We start from the raw sequence: 27,484 nt of genomic DNA on the forward strand, positions 1-27,484 counted from the left end.
AAGAGAGTGGAGGTGAGATGCCGTATACAGATATAGATATCTACCTCCCGGATGTTAAAAAAGAATGCTTGCAGTATGCGGCGAGAACTTTGACAGACAGTAAGTTGCAAAAGTAAAAAATATTGAATTTAGATATTAGATGTTCGGAATTCTTGTCCGTTTTGTAATATTTTACAGACAGGACATCATATTATTAATATTATTAATTTTGCCGTTCTTTAAGGCGTTTAGTATTAACTTTTAAAATATATATTTATATGCTCGGGGCGGCCACAAACAAACATCAACATTTCATAGACGATTCACCCATTTTTATTTCCGGCAGCGATATCATCCCAAAAACAACAGTCAAACTTCTCGGTGTCAATCTAGATTCGGACTTTTCGCCTCGGAGTCAAATTAAAAGGACTATAAGCACCGTCCTACATTTCCACCTAAGACAACTCATGTCAGTCCGAAGAAACCTTCCTACATAGGCAACAAAACTACAAATCAACTCTTACGTAGTCTCACGTCTCGCTTAGTGTAACGGCATTTATGCCAGCTTTCCAAAATATCAATCCGACAAACTTCGTATATTACTACAATAGATTTCATATTCTGTGGGGGTATTTTGAAGTCTGTTTTCTCCACATTAATGTTACCTTAATTGTTTAATAATGATGTAGCAGTTATTAATTTATTTAAATGTGTTATATTGTTAAGGTTTTGTGAACATACTTAGAAGCGGGGAATAAATAATTTTCCTTACTTTATTAATTAATGTTATATTAGGGTCATCGGTTCTTTTATTGATTTCTAATTGTTCCAGTAAATTTAATCTAAAGCGCTTTCTTTCTATGTGCAAGGGTTTAAGTTCATTGTTGTCAAGCGGGACGTGATTATTTACTAAGAGATGTTCTGCGAATTTTGAAAATGTGCTATGTATTATTATAACATCTTCTATGTTCTTTGAATCTAGTTGAAAAAGCCCTTCCCGTCTGACCGATATAAATAGCGTTGCAATCGGCGTGGTCACATTTTAATTCATATATGCCATATTATTAAGTTTAGGATTTCTACTTTTAGAGTTTTTAAGGTTTGTTCCTATGTTATCATTGGTTTTGAAAGCTATATTTAGACCGCATTTTTTTTTCTTTTGCCATTTTTATGGATTTTGGACCGATGAATTCGAGACATGCAAATTTTTCTATATTTTTATTATTTGCCGGATATATTAAATTAATTTTATTTTTATATTTCTTATTTTTTATAATTTTTTCATTGTTATTTATGTTATATCTATTATTAACCGCGATCGTTTGTATCGTTGCCTTTTCTTTCTCATACGCTTTATTGTCCAAGGGAATGTTAATGAGTCTTTGTACCATGGAATGGTAAGCTGATAATTTATGAGACCAAGGATGAGTTGAATTTGCATTTATTGTAGTGTCTGTAAAAGTTGGTTTTCTAAATATTTCAAAAGTATGTTTATTATTATTCTTTCCAATTGTTAGATCTAAAAAAAATATTTTACCTTTGATCTCATGTTCGACTGTTAAGCAGAATTTTTATTAACAGTGTTGGCCCAATTAATAAAGATATCTAATTGACGGTTGGTGCCTTTCCAACATATTAAGATATCGTCTGCATATCTGACATAGTATATTATATATTTAGCTAAGGGAGACTTAAGAATTATATTTTCAATATGATCCATAAATATCTCCGCTAGAAGTGGACTTAAAGGGGATCCCATGGGAAGTCCGTACAATTGCTCAAAATATGTATCATTAAAAAGGAAATAATTTGTTTGTATGCAAATTTTTATGAGCTGGAATAACTCTTTTCTTATTATTGGGTTGACATTAGATTGTTCTAGGATATTTTCAATTATTTTAAGGCATTCGTTAATGGGGATGTTGCTAAATAAGGATTTTACGTCTAAAGAAATGAATTGACAGTTATGCGGAAGATCAAAGTTTTTAATTTTGTTAACAAGTTCTATTGAGTTTTTGACACTGTAACGTGGTGAAAAATTAGTATATTTTTTTAAGACGAAGTTAAGTTTTTTCGCTAAGTTTATTAGAGGAGCATTTATAAAAGATACAACGGGTCTTATTGGAATATTTTTTTATGAATTTTGGGTTGGCCATACAGAGCAGGGGCTCTTGGGTTCATAACCCTGGCGCTTTTTTTGGACCATTCGTTGGGAAATATGGCGTTACAATTGTTTATGAGGATGTTAACGTTATTGACGATTTTAGTGGTTGGATCTTTCGTTAAGATTTTAAAATCTTCTGGTAACAAGAAGTCTTTTACTTCATTAATGTAGTCTATTCTATTAAATATTACTATTGAGTTACCTTTGTCGGCTTTTTTTATGGTTAGGTCATTATTTTTAATTTTATTCTTAACCTTTCCCTTACTGTGCTAAAAAAATACACGCGTTACGGTGCTGTGTAGTCAATACACATCTCAAAATAAGCGATTTAATATTGGAAAAATATGAATATTCATAGCTAATCGATTATGTTTATTATATTTTATATCAAAAGTGAAAATAATTGTAATTTAATTGCTGAAAACATGAAAAAACCATCGGCAGATGCTAAAGAAACGTGCGAGGGGTCCACATCTAACGACGGTTCGCGGCCAACTGGCGAGCGGCGCGGCTGGCGGCTGTCACAAACACAGCTGTGCGGTCGTAGGTATCGATGGTCTAAATCAAAATACAACTGCAGACGTGTGGATGTCTCATGTTCCCGCATAGCGAATTCCTTCGGAATCACATTACACTTCAAGCACTTTTGGTTAAACCACATATTTTGAACTGTTTTATGATGTTTGAGTTTAAGTCGTCTATATAAAATCACCAGGGTGGCTATATCAGCCACCTTTAATTTATTTATTGTTTTTGTGTTTAATTCGTAGAACTCCATTTAATGTTTTAAAAATTTAATTCAAATCAAATTTAATAATATAATTATTAAGTTCTGCAAGTATTTTTTAGTTTTTGTTATTGTTACAGCTGTTTCGGCTTTCAAGGCCATTTTTAAACTGTGGTTAAGCCATGTTTTGACGACTTATTAATATGATTCTATTTTACCCCCTCCCAAGTTAAAATGATTTATTACCGGTTAAACCAATTTTCTGATAAAAATAATTGTGACAGTAGATTTCATATTCTGTGGGAGTATTTTGAAGTCTGTTTTCCCCACATTAATGTTATCTTAATTGTTTAATAATGATGTAGCAGTTATTAATTTATTTAAATGTGTTACATTGTTTAGGTTTTGTGAACATACTTTGAAGCGGGGAATAAATAATTTTCCTTACTATATTAATTAATGTTATATTAGGGTCATTGGTTTTTTTATTGATTTCTAATTGTTTAAGTAAATTTAATCTAAGGCCCTTTCTTTCTATGTGCAAGGGTTTAAGTTCATTGTTGTCAAGCTGGACGTGATTATTTACTAAGGACGGGTTGTTTCGGAGAATTTGAACAATTCATCAAATTTCAACGTTCATTTTCAAGCTCTGTGAAAGATTTTTTCAAGTTCTGTTTTTATTTCAGTTTTGTCAAGCAACTAGCCTACAATGATATAGTAACAGAACTTGAATAGGACATTCACATAACCCGAAAATGAACGTTGAAATTTGATGAATTGTTCAAATTCTCCGAAACAACCCGTCCTAAGAGATGTTCTGCGAATTTTGAAAATGTGCTCTTATTATTATAACATCTTATATGTTCTTTGAATCTAGTTGATTTAGCCCTTCCCGTCTGTCCGATATAAGTAGCGCTGCAATCGGCGTGGTCACACTTTAATTCAAATATTCCACTATTATTAAGTTACAACCACTAAAATCGTTAATAACGTAACATCCTCATAAACAGAATGAAAAACTTATAGAATCGGTTAAAAAAATACTTAGACTTTCAAATGTGGACTACATGACCATCTTAGATCATACGTCGCACGTCGTGAATACTTTAGGATTAATACACTTAAAATAAGAAGGCAATTGACCAAAATAATATGTTTGCTCAAAATTATCCACGGCTATCTTGATTCCTCATTATGTCTTATTTTAAAAATAAAATACACTTAAAATAAGAAGGCAATTGACCAAAATAATATGTTTGCTCAAAATTATCCACGGCTATCTTGATTCCTCATTATGTCTTATTTTAAAAATAAAATACACTTAAAATAAGAAGGCAATTGACCAAAATAATATGTTTGCTCAAAATTATCCATGGCTATCTTGATTCCTCATTATGTCTTAACAATATTGAAATAAATGTCCCCAATTCCCATTGCTAAAGACACCATAGCATTTTACACCTGAATATTTTCATAAATAATACCGCCTATTTTAGCCCTCTGACAGAGTGTTTCAGACTAATAATTATTGATTGTAAAAATAATTACTACCCCTTGTGCTGTGCATAAAAAATCTTGTCTTAAACATTAGTTTACCAAAAAAATTATAATTAATATTTGACAAGTTCTAGTATCTTCACCAAAAAATGTAGACAATTTGTCTCGACGCCATCTAGTGAGAGAGTTAGCACTTACAATGCCTTTCTCATATAAAATAAAATTGGTTGTTTTCAGGTGAAAAAATGTAACAAGCAGTAATTGTTGAATGAAACACTAGTTTATATTGAATTATTTCGCGGATACGAGATAAGCCGCCATAGCTCAGTGGTCAGAGCTGTCGACCGGAAATTGAAAGGACACGGGTTCAAGCCCCGTTGGCGTCATGTATCTTTTATCAGGAGATTTTTCAATGTGGATGAGTGTTTCAGGCTAATAATTATTGATTGTAAAAATAATTGTTTATTTTTAATTATTTTGCAATTTGAACCTTCGAAACTGCTTTTGCAGTTTGTCAGCAGGCACAACACTTTATAAAATAACACGGTTAAGATAATATAACAAAAATATAAATATATTACTGAAAATAAAAAAATAAAAAACATTAAAAAAATATAGTTACAGTATAAACACATATAATCAGACAAGTACAATTGAAACAGTCACATCGAAAGAATATCCATAATTAGCATACATAGGTAGGTACAATTTACTATATATTTTTATTTTGCATTGTGAATTCCAATTAGCTATACAAGGGCCTCAGTAGGGCATCAGTACATATAGTATCTGTGTCCAATTAGCTATACAAGGGCCTCAGTAGGGCATCAGTACATATAGTATCTGTGTCCAATTAGCTATACAAGGGCCTCAGTAGGGCATCAGTACATATAGTATCTGTGTCCAATTGCCATTTCCTTAGATTATATTTGACTTTAGTGGTACATTAGGTATTATTTTTGATTGACGTTGGTAGATTATTAGATATCTTGGGCACAATGTAGTTTAGAGTTCTTTTTACTTGGGAGATGTTTTCAATTTGTATTAGTGTTTCGGATGACTAATTATTGCTAATAATTATTTCTTTCTCCGTATTTATTGGTACATTTCGGAACCACTAATCCATCATTTTGAGTGAATCTTGTGTTATGTTTATGGTAGACTCTTTCCTTATACAAGGAATCCGACGATATAATTTGTTGACTTATGATATTATATAACAATAATCCTCTAACAGGAAAAATATTCAAAGACTTCTGTGTGCATTTGTGTATTTATGGATTAATAATTTAATAATGGAGTTTTGTAACGTTTGTATATAGCTTATATTTGTTTTACATGAATGTCCCCAAGACGTAATTCCATATCGGATAGTGGATTCGGCTAGAGATGAGTAGATTTATTATAAGGTACTTATATGCACGAAGCATTTTATTTTATAAATCCTACTTACTATAGCCCGTAAACGTTTACAAACATTAGTAATGTGTACATCCCATTTGATGTAGCAGTCAATTGTTACACCCAGATATACACATTTTTAGACAAATTCAATGGTTCCACAGCAACAGGGCTGTGCAACATTTTTTAAATAATAATATAAATACTTATAAAACATTGGTTTATTAATTCAGTAAATGTTGAAGTAAAAGAAAATAAGCTCGTTGATGTCTATTGATTACAATGAGTAAACGTAAGACGTAAAAGGGTGATCTAATAATATAATTAACTAATTATAGAGATTATTAATTAATAATAAAGTAGAGATGAAATAAACTCACTAATCTTGTGGTTGACGTTTGTGACGGCAGTATTAAATCTACAATGAACAACCCCATGTAATATCATCTGTCGCGTTTTTACATGGTTGGTGTTGGGAAGCTCAATATAATATGTCGCGAAAGTTGTAAAATGTGATATATTTTATAATATACCAATCAAGGGGATTAAGTCTTACTTAATAAATCTAACACGAACCTACTTACGCACAAGGCGAAGCGCGGTAGTCAATTCCAATCTGTTGAAGAAATGTCATGAGAAATTTAGAAGTGGGAGAATTTGAATGACTTCGACAATCGAATTCGAATTGTAATTTAAATGACCAAAAATATAACACAAAGATTTTTATTTTTATTTTTTTTATAGTGAATACCTCACAAAAGTCCCAACTGCTCCCGTCTGGAGCCAGTGAGACTATGGCATCCCCAATTGGGGGATGTTGTGAGGCTGAAGGTAAGTGGGGAAGGGAAAGAGGAAGGTGGGGAAGTACCTGGCTATTCAGATCTAGTCACTAAACATGGCTAAAGCCATTTGGAGCAACGTTTCAATTCTGAATGGTGGTCTTACACCAGGGCGATACTGGTAGTATCTTCCACTCTGGAACGTGCCGCAAATATACTATATATTATTTTAATTAATTAATTGTGAAATAACACAAATTAATCAAATAAAATTTATTTGCGCACGCCGGGTTCGAACCCGCGACCTTCGGAATGGCAGTCCAATGCGTTACCACTGGACTATGCCGGCCGTCGAAATATATATATAAATATTGTAAAGTTTATGCACTAATACTTTAGAAAACTGAGCAAGAAGGTTTTGCGTGCTACGCAAGAAGTGAGGAAAATCAACAAAGCGCTGTCCTTATTCTTGTATGTTCAATAGACTTTTTTTTTTGCAAAACTGAGTTATGAATGCCAATATGTGCATTAACCTATTGCGCATTAATAAAGCTCAAAAAAAACTTTTTGGTTTTTAAGTGACATTTTCAGCATTTTTCGAGTGCCAACTCAAAGAACAATGTTATAGTTCTTATTTGTTCAACCTCCCGGATATTGAACATTTAAACACTCAACGTTATGAATATAATATTAGGTTCATAGACATTTGTTCAACATCCCGCCAAACGTGAGGTCTTGAATGTTCAATCTCCACTTTCAACCAATCAGGAGTCGGCTAGTTGAAATGAGCGGCCATGTTGATTTTTGGTTGTTTTCTAACAACTAAATTGCTCCACTAAAAATATGTTTCATTGCGAATATATTATACTGTTATTGAACTGAAAAATGACTTCACCAACTACAGAATCAATAAACCTTAGACCAGTAGCTCAAATAGGAAAGTAAGTCTTAAAATTACGTCATTTATAGGCTTTTTCACCATGTTTTACATGTATTTCTTGAATTTGTTAGGAAAATATACAGGTGCTTCATTTATTATTTATTTATTCAATTATTTATGTACACACTAAGGGCTTTTACCTAAAATGAATCTTCATAAATTATATTAGTAAATTAAAATTTATATCTTTTCAAGAAAAACAACAAAAGAGCCAAGACTTGGAAATGTGCAAGAAGTCAACTGCTCTCATAGTCTGATTGAAAGACATCTACGACACATATTTAGTCCGTTATTACTGCTGAGATCGCTGATAGATGAAAACGAAGTCCAAATCTTTTAACTCTTAAACCCTACCACTCTGGGAATGTAATTATTCCTACCACGGGATACTGAAGTACCCCGCGCAAAAAAAATGAATAAAATAAAAGTCTTTGATATTTTTTTCAAAATTATTTTTACTATGGCAAAGTAATAAGAAAAGACAATAAAATTTACATTGTCAGGCACTAAATACTCTTCATCTGCTTCCACACTATCTTGATCACCGTCATCGTGAGATGCGACTTCAAAATGGTCTCGGAAATCCTCGATAACACCGTCGGGTTCATCTTCTGAATCTTTTCATAGGTTTAGCTCTTCGTCGTCAGAAACCAACAAAGCAGCTGTAATTTCATCCCCCCTCCCCCCAAGACTTCGAGTCTGGGATACCATATCTGAAAACAATACAACACCTCATTACACTGCATACACTCTCATTACATTCATAACACATTATTAGTCCATGAATGTCTCGTTATTGGGCGCAGGCCCTCCCTATCAACACTGTACTCTAACCATTATCACAAAGTAAAGTAAATCATAAATAATGTGTAAACTTACCAGAGAGATGTCGAAAAACAACTTCAGTAATTCAAGTATAACTGGAAGGAAGAACTAACACTATTCCTACCACGGGGTACTGGGGTACCCCGGAACACCTGTGGACGCGACTGCACTTGCCGGGCAGTCACGGCTTACTTACGCACCAATTATCGAGAGTAGATTAGCTAGAGCGATTTTTGTAACAGTGAAATATTGTTAAAATTGTTGATATTTTAAACACTAGTGGGGTACTCCAGTACCCCACTAGTGTTTAAGAGTTAATTTTGAACTCATTCAATTAAAAGTTTCCGATTTTTCGTTTTTTAGTCACATAAAAAATAATAAAGAAATTTTTATGTAGGAAATAAAATAAAACCAACTAGGCACACGACTAACAATAATAAATGTATCGTTATACTAGCGTAGACCCATAACCAAATTGCGGGACATTATAATTTTAGGATTTTAAGAGTTGAAAGTATTTAAAAAAATAATATTTTACTCACGATAATCAGCATAAATAATAAGCTCACGGCAAATAAGACCTCTTGAAAGAAATGTTTTTTTTTTTACAAAAGTAAGTAAACTTTAAAAATAACATTTGTCAAATGAAGGCAACGAAACAATAAAAAAACAAACCAACACACATTTCAAATAAAAAAAATTATTGATTAATTTAATAAATTTAATAGTAATCATTTCCAATTTTCAACTGAAAATTGAACTTGAATAATTTTACGCATCACTCAGGATTTTTTTTAATCACGCATGCACCGACAACCGATAGTAATATATTAGCGGTAGGTACCTTTGTACTTGTGCATTGTTTTAAAACTTACATAATATTTGGATAATTTATATAAACCAGTATTTGTGAAAAATCACCTCAAAGACGCTGTTTGTATATTTTAAAGTAAGAATTTAAGTCAACTTCTACCTAAAATAAAAGTAAAGTGTTTGAATTCTGAAAATCACCCTGTATATACAATTTACCACAAATTGGCTAATTGAACAAAAAATACCTCAAACTTATGGGAGCCGAATTGTTCAATCTCCAAACGATATGTTCAATATCCAAAATAATTTATTTATTGTTTTTGTGTTTAATTCGTAGAACTCCATTTAATTTTTTTATAAATTTAATTTAGATTAAATTTGATAATATTATTATTAAGTTCTGCAAGTGTTTTAGTTTTTTATTATTGTGACAGCTGTTTCGGCTTACAAGGCCATTTTCAAACTGTGGTTAGTCCACATTGAGACGACGTTTTTATACTATTTCAAATGTAAATTTTGAAGGTGCATACATTGATTTATTACTGGTTACACCGATGACATGATCTATTGTTGGTTAAACCAATCTATGTTTTCCCCTCAGTAAATGGTAATGGGTTCTTAATTATTTACTAATGACTTTATTGCTATGAATTATTTGGGTGCATTATACTGCTTGGGTTTTGTGAAAATACTAAGAAGTGGTGAGTAAATTATTTTCCGTACTTTATTAATTAGTGTTAAATTTGGGTCATTCGTTCGTTTATTGATTTCTAATTGTTCAAGTAAATTTAATCTAATGCCCTTTTTTTCTATATGCAATGGTTTAGGACCCTTGTTGTTAAGTGGGTTATGATTATTCACCAAGAGATGTTCTGCGAATTTTGAGGATGTGTTTTTATTATTATAACATCGTATATGTTCTTGGAATCTAGTTGAGAATGCCCTCCCCGTTTGTCCGATGTAAGTGGCGTTACAATCGGCGTGGTCACATTTTAATTCATATATGCCACTGTTATTGAGTATAGGGATTTTACTTTTAGAGTTTTTAAGGCTTGTTCCTAAATTATTGTTTGTTCGAAAAGCTATATTTAAACCACATTTTTTAATTTCTTTTGCAATTTTTTCAGATATTGGGCCGAGGAATTCGAGACATGCAAATTTTTCTATATTTTTGTTATTTACCGGATATATTAAATTGATTTTATTTTTATATTTCTTATTTTTTATTATTTTTTCAATGTTATTTGCCTCATAGCCGTTATTAATCGCGATCGTTTTTATCGTTTCCTTTTCTTTTACATAAGCTTTATTGTCTAAGGGAATGTTAATGAGTCTATGTACCATTGAATGGTACGCTGATAATTTATGAGACCAAGGATGATTTGAATTTGAATTTATTGTTGTATCTGTAAAAGTTGGTTTTCTAAATATTTCAAAGGTATGTTTATTATTACTTTTACCAATTGTCAGATCTAAAAAGATTATTTTACCTTCAATCTCATGTTCAACTGTGAAGCAGATTTTATTATTAACGGTGTTGGCCCAATTAGTAAAGATATCTAACTGTCGGTTGGTACCATTCCAACATATAAGGATGTCGTCTACGTATCGGACATAATATACTATATGTTTAGCTAAGGGAGATTTAAGAATTATATTTTCAATATAATCCATAAATATCTCCGCTAGAAGTGGACTTAATGGTGACCCCATGGGGAGACCATCATGTTGTTGGTAATATATATCATTGAAAAGGAAATAATTTGTATCTACGCAGATTTTTATGAGCTGGAATAACTCTTTTCTTATTACCGGATTGATATTGCATTTTTCCAAGATATTTTCAATTATTATTAGGCATTCTTTAATGGGGATGTTGGTAAATAGGGATTTTACGTCTAGAGAAATGAATTTACAGTTATGCGGGAGATTAAATTTTTTTATTTTATTAACTAGTTCTATCGAGTTTTTGACACTGTAACGTGGTGAAAAATTTGTTAATTTTTTGAAGATGAAGTTAAGTCTTTTAGCCAGGTTTGATGTAGGGGCGTTAATAAAAGATACTACGGGCCTTATTGGATTATTCGCTTTATGGAGCTTAGGTTGGCCATACAGAGCTGGGGCTCTTGGGTTCATGACCCTTACGTTTTTCTTTGACCATTCGGTGGGAAATATGGCATTGCAATTATTTATAAGGATGTTGACGTTATTGACAATTTTATTGGTTGGATCCTTAGTTAAAATTTTAAAATCTTCTGGTAACAAGAAGTCTTCCACCTTACTGATGTAATCAATTCTATCTAAAATAACGATTGAGTTACCTTTGTCAGCTTTGGTTATAGTTAGATTATTATTTTTAATTTTATCTCTAATTTCTTTCAATGTTCGGGTTTCTGTACTGACAGCATATTTATTTTTATTGTTTATCGATTTTAGTGTTTTTTCTAAAATAACTGCCGTGACGTGTTTTGTTAAATTATTATTTTCCACTTTACGTAGAGAAATTTCAGTGTCGATAGCTAATGATTCTATTTGTTTGGGTGTTACTTCGCTAGGGATTTTATATTTAAAGCCTTTATCTAATAAATTATTTTCATCCGTTTCAAATGCAGTGTTTGACAAATTCACAGTTTTTTTATAAAATTCTATATTTTTCCTGGTGGGAATCTTAGTTATTTTCGAACTTTTATTTTTGTTATCAATCAAATTTTGAAGTTTATTTTGTTGTGTTTTAAATTTTTCAAATATAATTCCGTTAATATGTTCACGTGTATCAAAATCTAGGGTATCAAATTCCCATGCGTGAAGTTTAAATGTTAATTCTGAATGGATCACCTTTATGTAGTGAAGCAATGTGTCCCGTTTCCGACAGCACTCCTTTGTTTCTTCCTTCAGCCATATCCTCTGTGCTCTCACCACAGTGGCTATGGCTGCCGTAGATGTACTTTTGATGGAGATCTGCACGAACTTCGGAATCACATTACACTTCAAGCACTCTTGGTTGAACCACAAATTTTGAACTATTTTTCGATGTTTGAGTTTAAGTCGTCTATATAAGATCACAAGGGTAGCTATATCAACTACCTTTAATTTATTTATTGTTTTTGTGTTTAATTCGTAGAACTCCATTTAATTTTTTTATAAATTTAATTTAGATTAAATTTGATAATATTATTATTAAGTTCTGCAAGTGTTTTAGTTTTTTATTATTGTGACAGCTGTTTCGGCTTACAAGGCCATTTTCAAACTGTGGTTAGTCCACATTGAGACGACGTTTTTATACTATTTCAAATGTAAATTTTGAAGGTGCATACATTGATTTATTACTGGTTACACCGATGACATGATCTATTGTTGGTTAAACCAATCTATGTTTTCCCCTCAGTAAATGGTAATGGGTTCTTAATTATTTACTAATGACTTTATTGCTATGAATTATTTGGGTGCATTATACTGCTTGGGTTTTGTGAAAATACTAAGAAGTGGTGAGTAAATTATTTTCCGTACTTTATTAATTAGTGTTAAATTTGGGTCATTCGTTCGTTTATTGATTTCTAATTGTTCAAGTAAATTTAATCTAATGCCCTTTTTTTCTATATGCAATGGTTTAGGACCCTTGTTGTTAAGTGGGTTATGATTATTCACCAAGAGATGTTCTGCGAATTTTGAGGATGTGTTTTTATTATTATAACATCGTATATGTTCTTGGAATCTAGTTGAGAATGCCCTCCCCGTTTGTCCGATGTAAGTGGCGTTACAATCGGCGTGGTCACATTTTAATTCATATATGCCACTGTTATTGAGTATAGGGATTTTACTTTTAGAGTTTTTAAGGCTTGTTCCTAAATTATTGTTTGTTCGAAAAGCTATATTTAAACCACATTTTTTAATTTCTTTTGCAATTTTTTCAGATATTGGGCCGAGGAATTCGAGACATGCAAATTTTTCTATATTTTTGTTATTTACCGGATATATTAAATTGATTTTATTTTTATATTTCTTATTTTTTATTATTTTTTCAATGTTATTTGCCTCATAGCCGTTATTAATCGCGATCGTTTTTATCGTTTCCTTTTCTTTTACATAAGCTTTATTGTCTAAGGGAATGTTAATGAGTCTATGTACCATTGAATGGTACGCTGATAATTTATGAGACCAAGGATGATTTGAATTTGAATTTATTGTTGTATCTGTAAAAGTTGGTTTTCTAAATATTTCAAAGGTATGTTTATTATTACTTTTACCAATCGTCAGATCTAAAAAGTTTATTTTACCTTCAATCTCATGTCCGTAGTATCTTTTATTAACGCCCCTACATCAAACCTGGCTAAAAGACTTAACTTCATCTTCAAAAAATTAACAAATTTTTCACCACGTTACAGTGTCAAAAACTCGATAGAACTAGTTAATAAAATAAAAAATTTTAATCTCCCGCATAACTGTAAATTCATTTCTCTAGACGTAAAATCCCTATTTACCAACATCCCCATTAAAGAATGCCTAATAATAATTGAAAATATCTTGGAAAAATGCAATATCAATCCGGTAATAAGAAAAGAGTTATTCCAGCTCATAAAAATCTGCGTAGATACAAATTATTTCCTTTTCAATGATATATATTACCAACAACATGATGGTCTCCCCATGGGGTCACCATTATGTCCACTTCTAGCGGAGATATTTATGGATTATATTGAAAATATAATTCTTAAATCTCCCTTAGCTAAACATATAGTATATTATGTCCGATACGTAGACGACATCCTTATATGTTGGAATGGTACCAACCGACAGTTAGATATCTTTACTAATTGGGCCAACACCGTTAATAATAAAATCTGCTTCACAGTTGAACATGAGATTGAAGGTAAAATAAACTTTTTAGATCTGACAATTGGTAAAAGTAATAATAAACATACCTTTGAAATATTTAGAAAACCAACTTTTACAGATACAACAATAAATTCAAATTCAAATCATCCTTGGTCTCATAAATTATCAGCGTACCATTCAATGGTACATAGAATCATTAACATTCCCTTAGACAATAAAGCTTATGTAAAAGAAAAGGAAACGATAAAAACGATCGCGATTAATAACGGCTATGAGGCAAATAACATTGAAAAAATAATAAAAAATAAGAAATATAAAAATAAAATCAATTTAATATATCCGGTAAATAACAAAAATATAGAAAAATTTGCATGTCTCGAATTCCTCGGCCCAATATCTGAAAAAATTGCAAAAGAAATTAAAAAATGTGGTTTAAATATAGCTTTTCGAACAAACAATAATTTAGGAACAAGCCTTAAAAACTCTAAAAGTAAAATCCCTATACTCAATAACAGTGGCATATATGAATTAAAATGTGACCACGCCGATTGTAACGCCACTTACATCGGACAAACGGGGAGGGCATTCTCAACTAGATTCCAAGAACATATACGATGTTATAATAATAAAAACACATCCTCAAAATTCGCAGAACATCTCTTGGTGAATAATCATAACCCACTTAACAACAAGGGTCCTAAACCATTGCATATAGAAAAAAAGGGCATTAGATTAAATTTACTTGAACAATTAGAAATCAATAAACGAACGAATGACCCAAATTTAACACTAATTAATAAAGTACGGAAAATAATTTACTCACCACTTCTTAGTATTTTCACAAAACCCAAGCAGTATAATGCACCCAAATAATTCATAGCAATAAAGTCATTAGTAAATAATTAAGAACCCATTACCATTTACTGAGGGGAAAACATAGATTGGTTTAACCAACAATAGATCATGTCATCGGTGTAACCAGTAATAAATCAATGTATGCACCTTCAAAATTTACATTTGAAATAGTATAAAAACGTCGTCTCAATGTGGACTAACCACAGTTTGAAAATGGCCTTGTAAGCCGAAACAGCTGTCACAATAATAAAAAACTAAAACACTTGCAGAACTTAATAATAATATTATCAAATTTAATCTAAATTAAATTTATAAAAAAAATCCAAAATAATCATTCATCATTTTCAAGCCATGTTCAACGTCCACCTTTAAAGTCATAATATGGGAATATTATAGCTTCAATCTAAGAAAAATGATCTTTAAACATTTCCTGTTACACATAATATGTATAAAACGGAATGACCAATATCAAGATTTTTTTAGAATTTGCCCTTACAAGCCAAAAAAACGTCTCCTGTAAAAATTTGCTAAATGGTCTATTGACCATACAAGCATTAAGGCAGCGAAAGTGAATTTTTCACAGTCATTAAAACTATTATTTTTTTATATTTTTTTATTTTTTATAGTGAATACCTCACAAGAGTCCCAACTGCTCCCGTCTGGAGCCAGTGAGACTATGGCATCCCCAATTGGGGGATGTTGTGAGGCTGTAGGTAAGTGGGGAAGGGAAAGAGGAAGGTGGGGAAGTACCTGGCTATTCAGATCTAGTCACTAAACACGGCTAAAGCCATTTGGAGCAACGTTTCAATTCTGAATGGTGGTCTTACACCAGGGCGATATTGATGTAAATAATCATAAAAGTCATTGTTGTTACCTAACATCTGTTCGACGGTGTTTGACTTAAAATGGTAACACTTGAATTAAATGATTTCCTCGATTTTTTTCTCAATTGTGTAATTTCTATGGCTAAATCTTCGCGGGCTTGCTGTCACTTTTTTTGTTGGTTATAATATTTTGTCCTCACTCGTTTCGTTGATTTAAACAACTTGAACTAAAACAGCCATCCTTCTCATAAAAAATCCTCCAACCACATTACAAAGTAAAAGTAAAATCGAATTACCAGATCGTTACGTAAAAGCATGGATTCCACCGCCATCAAATTAGAACCAGGCACAAGTGCTGAAGAGAGAGTTCCTGTGATACTTGCGGAAATGCAAATGGATTATCGTTTTATCAAAAAAGAATGTCCGCAATCCAGTTCCGAAAGCAATTCAGGTATTTATTTGTTAGTATATACCTGTTACACAGACGCAAAATACGATAGGGAATATATAATATATATAATTAAACTGCAGGTTTTTGCTAGGCTATAAAGACACGCTCATTGCTGATACCTACATATCGATTCTACACAATACGCTACGAGTAAATGAAGATAATGTTGGTATTTCTTATTCGAAGTATGATACAGTTTAATATGACCGAAGGAGAGAGGGCCCCATTAGCTAAGTTGGAAGAGCTGCAAGGCGTGGGTCCTGGCTAGATGCAACTATCTTTTTCTAATTTTTCTGTTTCAAAAGTTCCCATCTTTAATATTTTGTCTTCAATAATCAAATATAACCATTTGAGGTTTTACTCATTAAGTTATTCAAAAAAAAAAGAAATAAAGAAGGTGGATTCGTTTCTTTCCGAAGTTTTTGCAAAGTTACCATAGCTTTTATGTCTGGGGGTGACGGTAGAGATAGACGAGTGAAAAAGGTGTGTGGTATCATAGTGACTTTAGGGACTAGTCAGTGTAGTTGTAGCGATGACTCCAGACCGATGGTCGATGCTGTTGGTGAAGATAATCGGTGGGGAATTAACCAGGCCTAAGCTAAACACTGTGTAGCCAAAGACGAACGGTTATGGAGTGTGACCATGGCTGGAAGTCGGTAGCTCGACGCGCTGTGGCAGACACCAATCTGAGTGGTTATGTTCATCACTGGTGGTGAAGATCGAGGTCTTCCAGGTGCTCCAGTGAGATGAAAGCCGGAGGTGCGCTGAATCTCGAGGGCAGATGATAAGAGTGCTAAAGGGCTCATAAAGGGAGCGGCCCGCTCAGTTCGACGTAAATGCCGCGAGGCCTAGGCGCAGACCAGCGAATATGTCTCAAAGCCTATGTGCAGGCCGGCGAAGATGTCGCAAGACCTAGGCACAAATGTGAGTTCTCGCGGAGTCGGTGGTTTGTTGTATATTCACACAATGACTGAGTTCTGAGAACTGACTGAACTGTAGCGCTGCGTGCCTTCATTTATATCACCCGCGTCTACTAGAGCCGGGAACATTCCAGCAGTCGTAAGTTGATAGGTGCGCCTTCGTTATTATTCCACAAAAAATCCCTATATTTCTAGGATTTACCGCGAATTATTTTAGTAACTTGCCGCTATTGATTTTAAGAAGTTGTTGGTTTTTTGACAAAATTCTTTCAAATCTGTAAAAAAATTTAGTTCCGCTGTTTTTTGATGTTTTATAATTCAGATTTGAATTTTCTTCTCGATATTTTCAATTTCCTGCCAAAGGACCCAACCCATTGCGTGATACTTCACAATAAATCTATACATTGTGGTTTATTTATGACATTGGCATTTCATTCTGGAATCTGTTTGGTTGTGGTGCTTGTTTAACGGCAGTGCGTAGTGACTCCACAATTCTCGAATACAGATCGTCGATGAAATCTTTATGAAGGTTATTTTTGCATCCTGACTTTTTCTTTCTTAAAAAAATGATGCTTTTGCAAAATAAGACATGTTTTGTACTCTCCACTTTATTGGTTCCAAAGCTTTCGGGGAGTTATACCTGTTGTTCATAAACAATTAGACACGGGCCGGTGATCTGTCCATTCATCGTCGTATTTTATTGAAATATTTCTGGTTATCTTTTAAATTGTGGCCGTCCCTATTCAGTGATATAAGCAGCTCGTTGTGTATAATTTTGTACAAGTGCATCGACTAAAATATCGACTAAATGTATGAAAAATGGTAAGGCTCTCGGTTTCGACAATATTGATGCTGAATATTTAAAAGGTGATAATACCGTATAATTCTCGCGTGGTTGTGCAATCTTTTTAACCAATGTTTAAAGGAGGGATACACCCTTTAGATCGAAGAAGGGCTGTGATCATGCCATTATTCAAAGGTCACGTATAAAAAACAGAAACTTTTCTATTCCTTTGTAGATCTACAAAAAGCATATGACCGAGTCGAAAGAAAAAGCTATGGATGGTTTTGCCGAAGTATGGAGTGAATACGAACCTGAATCAGGCAATTGTGTATCTGTATGACGGAAGGGTGAACGGTGGTTTTACGGGGTGGTTCGGTAACACAAAAGATGTTAAACAAGGCTGTGTAATGTCACCGTGGTTATTCAATCTAAATATGGATAATTGTATGCAAGAATTTAAAGAGGTGGCCGCGCATTTGAGTAATCTGAAAGTATGTTGCCTGTTGTAAGCTGATGATGCGGTCTCTCGTATCTAGGATGTGTATGTATGAAGAATGAGTTTATGATGAATATAATTAAGTCAAAAGAAAATTGAAGAAAATTGGTCAAGAGGGAGTACGAAAACAGTGTGCAATATAGTTGTGAATTAGGAATACTTGTAGCAGGTAGATGGGGATATGTAGTTAGCAAGGATGTTTACGAGAGATTGGATGGCTGACAGAGATATTGAAAAAAGATTAAATGCAGGTAACTCCATAAATTGAGGACTGAACGCAGTTGGTGCTAACAAAAAACTGTCGTCGAAGAAGTTAGCAGTTCACAAAGGATTGCTGGTACCTATCCTGATGTATGGAAGTGAGGCATGGAACTGGTAGAGAAAGGATTATGGTAGATTGAATTCTGTTGAATTGAGATCCCCGAGGCGTATGTGTGGTAAAACCATATATGATGGTGTGAAAAAAGTGGAGAACCGCAAAGAGGGCATGGCTGATGTAAGCGTAGTGAGTAAGATTAAGAAAGGGTCGCATAGATGGTTTAGGCATGTAGATTGAATGAGCGAAGAAAAATTGTTATGAGAATATCGATGATAATGTGAATGGTAGCATAAGTCGGGGACGCCCGACGGAGACATGGCACGATCAAGTGAACCAGTTACTCGAGTCGTGCCATCTCAAGAGTCAGAATTATAAAAGAGTATGTATGAATGTGAATTAGGCAAGAAGAGTGTGTCCGTACTCTCTGCGGCGTTAGTTAGTCTTCTTCTCGCGGAATAACTTTATTTGTTGATAAAACCTGTATAAGATGATGCAATTGCATTTATTTAAATCCCCTCAACCATTTGGTCGTTCCTTTGTATTATTTGATCTTGCATTTTTACATATTCGAATTTCAGTTCGTGTGATTTTCAGTCAACTATGAAATACATTTTTAATCATAATTTTTTTCCGTATTAAGTAACTCCTTAACCGCCAACAGGTGTCTTTTACGACCGTTAAAACGCTTCTCACAATCAAAATATCATTTGATATAGTGTTAACTCGGAGAGGGGCGACCGAAATTTTCAATGTTATACACTTTTGTTCTCAGCATATCACTATTCGTATTGTGTTTCGTTTCTCCAGGTGATATTGAAACTGTTACCATCAAGACAGAATCAGGACCCCGAGAAGAAGTTAGAGGGGGAATGCCTTATACAGATATTGACATAGACCTCCCAGATGTTAAAAAAGAATGCTTAGAGCACTCCGAAAAGATTTCCAAGATCGCAGGTAATCAGAATATTTATCCTTTTTTTACAAAATTCAATTTTATTGATTCTGTTTTTGCCTTTCACCAGGGCATCAAAAAATTAAAAATAATTTATTTTTGCACTGAGTTCACTAGTTAAATAATTGATGAAAGCATTGGCGGTAAGTAAAACGTAATTAAGGAGTGGTAAGGTCCTCGACCAGAATATAAATAATTTGTTGTGTTTTCACATTGAATTCATATAAAATAATTCTACATGTAACACATTCCAGAGCCATGGAATTTTTGTCGTTGTTAATTAAACATTGTAAAACCTGCTTAACAGTCAAAGAAGTTTTTGAGCAGGTTCAAGTAAACAATTTATGGTCTTCCAATGCTTTTATGATTTTACTGTATCTGCTTACATTTATTATATGTTTATAAGCTTTATGCATAATCTTTTTCAGGCGGCTTTCGGAAGACAGGTCCTGGAAAAAAACAACACCATTGTCATCATTGCAACTATTCCTGCAATTACGAATCAGCGTTAGAACGACATTTGCGCACACATACTCGAGAAAAACCCTTTTCATGTCCTGACTGTAAATATTCATGCTCTTCAAAAGGATCTCTTAAAAGTCATATGATTACCCACAGTGGTGAAAAACCTTTTTCATGTCCATACTGTAACTATTCATATAAGCGGAAGGTTGGTCTAAAAAGTCATATGCTTACCCACAGTGGTGAAAAACCTTTTTCATGTGCTGACTGTAACTATTCATTCTATTTTAAGGGACATCTTAAAAGTCATATGATTACCCACAGTGGTGAAAAACCTTTTTCATGTCCCGATTGTAACTATTCATGCACTTCAAAGGGAAATCTTAAAATTCATATGATTACCCACAGTGGTGAAAAACCTTTTTCATGTCCCGATTGTAACTATTCATGCGCTTCAAAGGGAAATCTTAAAAGTCATATGACTACCCACAGTGGTGAAAAACCTTTTTCATGTCCGGACTGTAAATATTCATGCTATCGGAAGATAGATCTAAAAACGCACATGTTTACCCACGGTGGGGAAAAACCTTTTTCATGTCCCGACTGTAAATATTCATGCTATTCGAAGAGAGGTCTAAAAAGTCATATGCTTACCCACAGTGGTGAAAAACCTTTTTCATGTCCATACTGTAACTATTCATGTAAAATTAAGTATGGTCTAAAAATTCACACGCGTACCCACAGTGGTGATAAACCTTTTTCATGTCCCGATTGTAACTATTCATGCTCTTCAAAGGGAAATCTTAAAAGACATATGATTATCCACAGTGGTGAAAAACCTTTTTCATGTCCCGATTGTAACTATTCATGCACTTCAAAGGGAAATCTTAAAATTCATATGATTACCCACAGTGGTGAAAAACCTTTTTCATGTCCCGATTGTAACTATTCATGCTCTTCAAAGGGAAATCTTAAAAGTCATATGACTACCCACAGTGGTAAAAAACCTTATTCATGTGCTAACTGTAACTATTCATGCTCTTTAAAGGGATATCTTAAAAGTCATATGATTACCCACAGTGGTTAAAAACCTTTTTCATGTGCTGACTGTAAGTATGCATGCAAAAAATAGAAATCTTAAAAGTCATATTCTTACCCACAGTGGTAAAGAACCTTTTTCATGTCCCTACTGTAACTATTCATGCCGTCAGAAAGGAGATCTAAATAGACACTTTTCTGCCCACGAATTCAACCTTAATTCTAAAAAAAAAGAATCTTTAATACCTACTCCTATCATCACGTAGAATCACCTCACGAAGGTAGCTCCCTTTCCGCCGGACACCCTGTATAAGCAGTTTGTTTCCCCTATCCTAAAGCAGTAGTTTAGAATGTGACAGTAATGATTTAGGTATTTTGCGTGCATGAATTAAAAATAAATTGTTTTTGTTAATTTTTTCAGTCTTATATTCTAAAAATAGTGTGTATGTTTATATTTTTTGGTCAAAAATAACAAATTTTCTGAAAAAGATAACTGTTATAAGCTAGTTTTATTTTGTTTAATTGCTGATAAAACTGAAATAGCAACATTGTTAGTTTTTAGGCTATATTAAAAATGTTATTAAAATACAGGTAAAAAATTCTTATAATCATCTTTACCTTACCTACGAGAACATTGCATTCACCTTTTGATTTGTTTTAAACACACATTTTTATGATTCTATACATGTTCGATCATACTTGCTTTGTATATTATCATACGTTGATTTATTTACTATTTCAGCTCCTGCTATTTTAAATCTAACAAGAAAAAATATTTTATATTTCTCTGCCTTTCAACGAACATGAATATTTTTTTGTATTTAAGTACAGGTAAACATACTTTCTTTCATATTGTAAGCTTTGCTTAATTTACAATATCAGGTGTTGTTATTTGAATTCGATGTTCACTAAAGTATTAGTATTTGCATTATTTTTAAATATAGTTATGCCATGTGTGGTTAGTAGGCGATATAAAAAATATGTATATTCATGTATCCTGTCATACTTACATATTGTAATTAAGTGTTAATATCTTTGTAATAGCCCGAAAAGGCTTTAATCGTCTAAATAAATAAAAAAAATGTTTATGTTCTTTTCATCAAAATCTTAAATCCTCAAAATTTCTTCACCGATTGCTTTGAAATTTGGACACAATGTTGTGTTCGAATGCGGGTGTTTTTTAAATAACAAGAGTATATAAATTTTACTCTCACAGATAAAAAAAATGCTTTTTTGTCACGCGTGACATGTAAAAACATGTTTTATTTTACAACAGCGCCATCTGTTCGACGTAAATGCTACAAGCTTTTGTTTCTGATGTCAACCTTTGATTCATAACCCAGCCAGGCCGAAGAAGGGTGTAAAAAACCCTCTAAGGTCAACTAATACCTACACGATATCTCGATAATTTAATTCAATTCATATTTCTTGTAATCTTTTAGAAAATACCAACCTAATTTCTCCAATATTCAAGGTGAATATTACGAAAATTACGGATGCTGTCATTTCATCCTCTACGATTTCCAGTGCATAGGGCACAAATTTCACACTCACTTCTGCAATCTATTATCTTAGAACACGTACGCTAATATTTGTAACATTTTTTTTTCAGTATATAATATTTATGTATAAAATTTTACATTTTATATCTAGTATACCTACATCTATTTTGAAACTAGTATAATCATAAAAGGTTCAGAGGTTAATTTTGAAGGTCATCCTAAGAAAACCATCGATATTTCCAACCACGGAGCTGTTTGACTCGTTTAGGTTTCTTAGCTTAAACAAAATTTTTAAAAAGAATGCTCTGTTACAAATTCATAAAGACCATTTCAATTCAAAAATTTCTACAAAAATAAGTAACCGATCTAGATCACGTGGTAACTTAGAAATTCCTAAATGTAAAACTAGTGCTGGTCAACACCATTATACTTATCAATGTATAAAATTGTTTAATGCCCTTCCGGATAAAATTAAAACTGAAAAAAATCACAAAACTTTCAAATCACAAATCAAACAACTTTTAGATATTCCCAACGGTAATCACAAGTTTTAATTTCATTGGATACATTTTTCAAATAATTGTTTATATGAACTCATTTGTAATTTTTATGGATTAAATTTTCCTGATTTCACGTTATGAATTTAGGAAAATTGATTAATGATTAATAAAAAAAATATATATAAACAAAATTTAATATTAAAAAAAAATACATATCCTCTAAAGTTATATTATGCGCTTCCTAATATGCGTTTATTGTTGTTGCATTTTATTAAGTACCCATTCCATACAAGATTGCCAGCTCGGTCTTTGAACAATTTACAACCAGTACTGTACCTACCTTCTATTATTTCGTATCTAATAAGTACATTTTTATTTGTATATCTTATTTTTTCTAAGTTTAATAACAATTATATTATATTTTTCAGTTTGTAATTAAATTTCTTATTTTCTTAATTATATAGTGTTATCAAATTTATCATCTAGTTTTATAGCTATTTGTTAATTTTTAGCTACATCAACTAGTGAAATTTTACAACCTAAAAACCATAATGATTCACAACACTCCCAAACTCAAACACGAGAAATAATTTCTCAATTGAGTTGGGCAGTTTTTGTTAAAAAATTCTATTTTTTTCGCAATCAGCCTCGAAATATCTTAATTTTTAAATTATTTTAATGTGTTTGTATATTCAATAAAAAAATTAAAAAATAACCTACGAAAAACTGCAAACTTTTAGCTTTTTGCTTAAATGGAAATAATTCATCAAATAATTAAAAACATTTGAGTTGACTTTTTACAATATTTATACCATTTTTTCAAACTCATGTTCACTATTTCCTCTCCGCTACAAAATCCTTCACACAGCATCCCCAAATACGACATAGTGAGAATTTCATCCGTGCATCTCTGTATACGAGTCCACCAGTCCTCCAGCTGCAATAATAATGTTAATGGTTTCTATGCGTTTTGCGAGATATTCATAATAGTCTGCAGCTAGATTATTATAATTACGCACTGAACGTGTTTTGTTCTTCACGTTTTTGTTATGATGTTTTATTGTTATTTAGAATTTGTACATGTTAATAGATAATCCATTAAATTCGCATCTTACGAATAATTTTATCAGAATCGTTAACAGTTCCCAATTCTGAAAAAAAATAAATACATAGATTCTAAGATTTTTCAATTATAATGAGTAATTTGTAGAGCCTTTGAAAATATTACAATATGTTATAAATTTGCTTCCAAACAAAGCATATCAAGTAGAAACAATCATTTATTAAGTTGAAAATAATAAAAATAAATGTAAATCAAATAAATCGGGGAAAAACAATTACTTTCCTCATTATAATCAATAAAAATATTGTTAATAAATACAATATTTAGAAAGATCTTTAAAAACTGACCAGGCGGGTTGAGGAAATTACGCCACCACAACTTCGGTTAACAATTAATAAAAAAAATATTATTTAGGAATTGAAGACAATATTTACCTCTCAGACGAAAATTTGAAACGGAATGAGATTCGTTCGTATCAGGGAACACAGGACCTCAAATAATAACAGAGGGCAATATAGTATAGAGGGGTCTTAATATAATGTTGGTAGTTAGTCCCAGCTCAAAATAAATTAGACCTGCCAATAATGATTAATGAATGTTAACTTTATCGCATAGTTAATATCGCGTGCAACCATTAAGGAAATATATCTTTAGTACGAATCTTATGTTTATTTAAGACACTTGGTTATTCCAAAAACTGTTATATATACTGTATATATATTAGGGTGTCCCAGGACATAATGAAGAATTTATTTTTCATGAATACGCATACCCTCATATTTTATTCCATTTGATCCCAATAACTCATATAATAAATAGTATTTTGATTAAACCCCGGTAGCCCATGCCGACTTGATGCCAAACAAATTGTATAAAAATGTTTACAGAGCCAATAATAAAAATAATAATAAAGTGTTTATTCCGGTATGTGGGGAGGTTACTGCAGTCCCACACATTCCATATAGAGATACAACAAAATATATAATCAAAAACAAAAAGATAGAACAGAAAAAAAAACAAAGAAAAGAAAACAGAATAAATTGAAAATAAAATAAAATAAAATGATAAAATAATAGAATAATATAAAGTTGAAGCCTTTGGGGACTATATCAGGCGCTAGTATTTTTCTCCAGTGTGCGTCAATGCTGGAGGATGGAGTGAGGCGGGCTTCCATAGTGAGGATATTTCCAGAGCTTCTTATCCTTTCCCTCATTCCTGCCACCCTGGATCTAATAAGGGCTGCATATCCGGGAACTCGCCCCTCCGTGAACATACGGGAAGCGCTGCAGTATCTGGGGAGACAAAACATTGTGCGGAAGGCGTTGTTGTATTGGACCCGTAGTCTTTCTATACTTCTCTTTTTGTAGTTTGCCCATAGTTTGCACGTGTACAACGTTGCGCAGAAGGAAAGAAAGAGCGTCCTTTTTACTGCGGTACTGCAAAGGCGAAATCTTCTGCTGAGCATGTTTGCTTTAACACTGAGAGCTCGTCTTTGTCTATCGATATCATCATCGTCCATCAGATTACTGGTGATTATATGTCCAAAGTATTTAATTCATTCGGTCACCTTCAAGTTCACACCATTCAAGGTAGCTGGCGGAATATTTTTCGGGCCTTGCCCATGTCTTATGACTAGACATCGGATTATATGCATTTGCATATTTGCATAGCAAATGCATATAACTCTCTAATTACGACGTTAATGCATATTTCAGCATTTTTCCCGAATCGTGCATATTTCGTTTAATAGCGGGAGGTATCATCTACGTATAGGAAGCGATATATAGTGAATTTGATAGTTGGAAACCTAACAAAGGAGCCCTCTTTTCCTCACTTGGTTCCCTGTAAAATCCTAGAAAAAACAAATCATTCAACTGTTGCTCGTTTCATAAATGATTCCATAAGATCTTGGTTTCCCGATTGTTCTGTGGATGAAAAAATCTGCATGTTTGTTTCTGATGCTGCGCCATACATGGTGAAAGCTGGCCAAGCCTTTTTATCCAAATTTACTACACATTACCTGCTTAGCTCACGGGTTTCATCGCCTTGCAGAAGAGATACGGCAAGAGTATGGGAATGTTAATAAATTGATCTATATTAATCTCCGTCGCGTGTGCAGTCTTATAAAGAGCAATTGCCAAATCTAGCATTGCCGCCAGAACCCATAATTACTCGATGGGGTACTTGGCTAAAGGCAGTATTATTCTATGCTGAAAATTTTGAGGTCGTAAAACAAGAAGTTGGGCAATTTGACAGTTTTGAGGCCATTGCAATTCATTCAAGCAAGCTAGCATTTGAAGACGCATCCATTAAACAGAATATCGCCCTCATCTCAACACATTTCCACAAGTTACCAGATACCATATAAAAATTGGAAACAAAAAACCTTCCTCTAATTAAAGCAATAGAAATACTGGAAACAATGATCGAACTCGCCAACGCCCTTCCTAATTCAATATCAGAAAAGATTCGTAAAAAGTTAGACTCTATTTTGCTTAAAAACCCGAGTCTTGAAGATATGAAGAACAGATATCCCTGCCTAAACAGATATCTCGAGAAATGGCGCCAAATTTCAAATTTTGTCCAATGACGTCAGTTGACGTAGAGAGGTCGTTTTCGGCGTACAAATTAATACTGGGTGACAAACGTCACAAATTTGAGCTCGAAAATTTGTAAAAATACTTAGTTGTATATTGACACAAAAACTATGCATAATTTGAAGAATATTTAGCTGTTTTGGTACGGTCTTTAATTAAAATATATAAAAATATAAATGGTTTTTTGATTTTGCATTGTGCATATTTTGGACAAATCAAGAGTTTTTAGTGCATATTTCGGCCTTTTTTAGTGCATATTTGCATGCATATTTTGGCACTTTGTTAGTGCATATAATCCGATGTCTACTTATGACCAATAGAGCCGTTTTAGCGGGGTTATATAACATATTGGTTTTTCAGCATACTCTTCACAGATTTTCAGAAGAATGCGCAGTCCCCTTATAGATGGTGCCATCAGGACCATATCGTCCGCATAACTGACGTTATTCAGACTCTGTCCTCCGACGTGGCAGCCTACTCCTGCATTGTTTAGCCTTTCGGTGAGTTCGTCCATGTACAGATTGATCAGTATCGGTGACATGCATCCTCCCTGTCTGACGCCACTCTTTAGGAGGAAAGGTTCGGAAAAACCATCCTTCCATCTTACTAGGTTTTCCTGCTGTCTGTGCCACGAGTCGAGGATATGTATGACCTCCGATGATATGCCTCTTTCTCTGAGTTTAGCCCATAGCAGAGGGCGAGACACCCTTTTTCACTCTAAACCGTATTCGAAACACATGTACACTGTGGGTAAACGTATAAA

General features: G+C 33.0%; 1 protein-coding gene across 1 annotated transcript; it reads left to right on the forward strand.

Moving 5' to 3' along the window:
- LOC149414564 (uncharacterized) lies at nt 1-27,214 on the forward strand. Its single transcript, XM_089644234.1, has 4 exons — nt 1-99; nt 19,415-19,561; nt 19,988-20,179; nt 27,096-27,214. The coding sequence occupies exons 1-4, from the start codon at nt 18-20 to the stop codon at nt 27,212-27,214; spliced, it is 540 nt and encodes a 179-aa protein (XP_089500360.1). The 5' UTR covers nt 1-17.
- The last annotated feature ends 270 nt before the right edge of the window (nt 27,215-27,484 follow it).

The sequence above is a fragment of the Hesperophylax consimilis genome, chromosome 20, assembly GCF_061612785.1.
Source record: "Hesperophylax consimilis isolate HC1 chromosome 20, BYU_Hcon_1.0, whole genome shotgun sequence".
NCBI lineage: Eukaryota > Metazoa > Arthropoda > Insecta > Trichoptera > Limnephilidae > Hesperophylax > Hesperophylax consimilis.

What these genes read in the sequence shown, in the direction of transcription:
- LOC149414564 (XM_089644234.1), top strand. Translation starts at nt 18, where the DNA reads ATGCCGTATACAGATATAGATATCTACCTCCCGGATGTTAAAAAAGAA. An exon ending in GGCGAGAACTTTGACAGACA is followed by an intron (nt 100 to 19,414) that starts GTAAGTTGCAAA and finishes TCGTTTCTCCAG; the next exon opens with GTGATATTGAAACTGTTACC. An exon ending in TCATATGATTACCCACAGTG is followed by an intron (nt 20,180 to 27,095) that starts GTGAAAAACCTT and finishes TACTCTTCACAG; the next exon opens with ATTTTCAGAAGAATGCGCAG.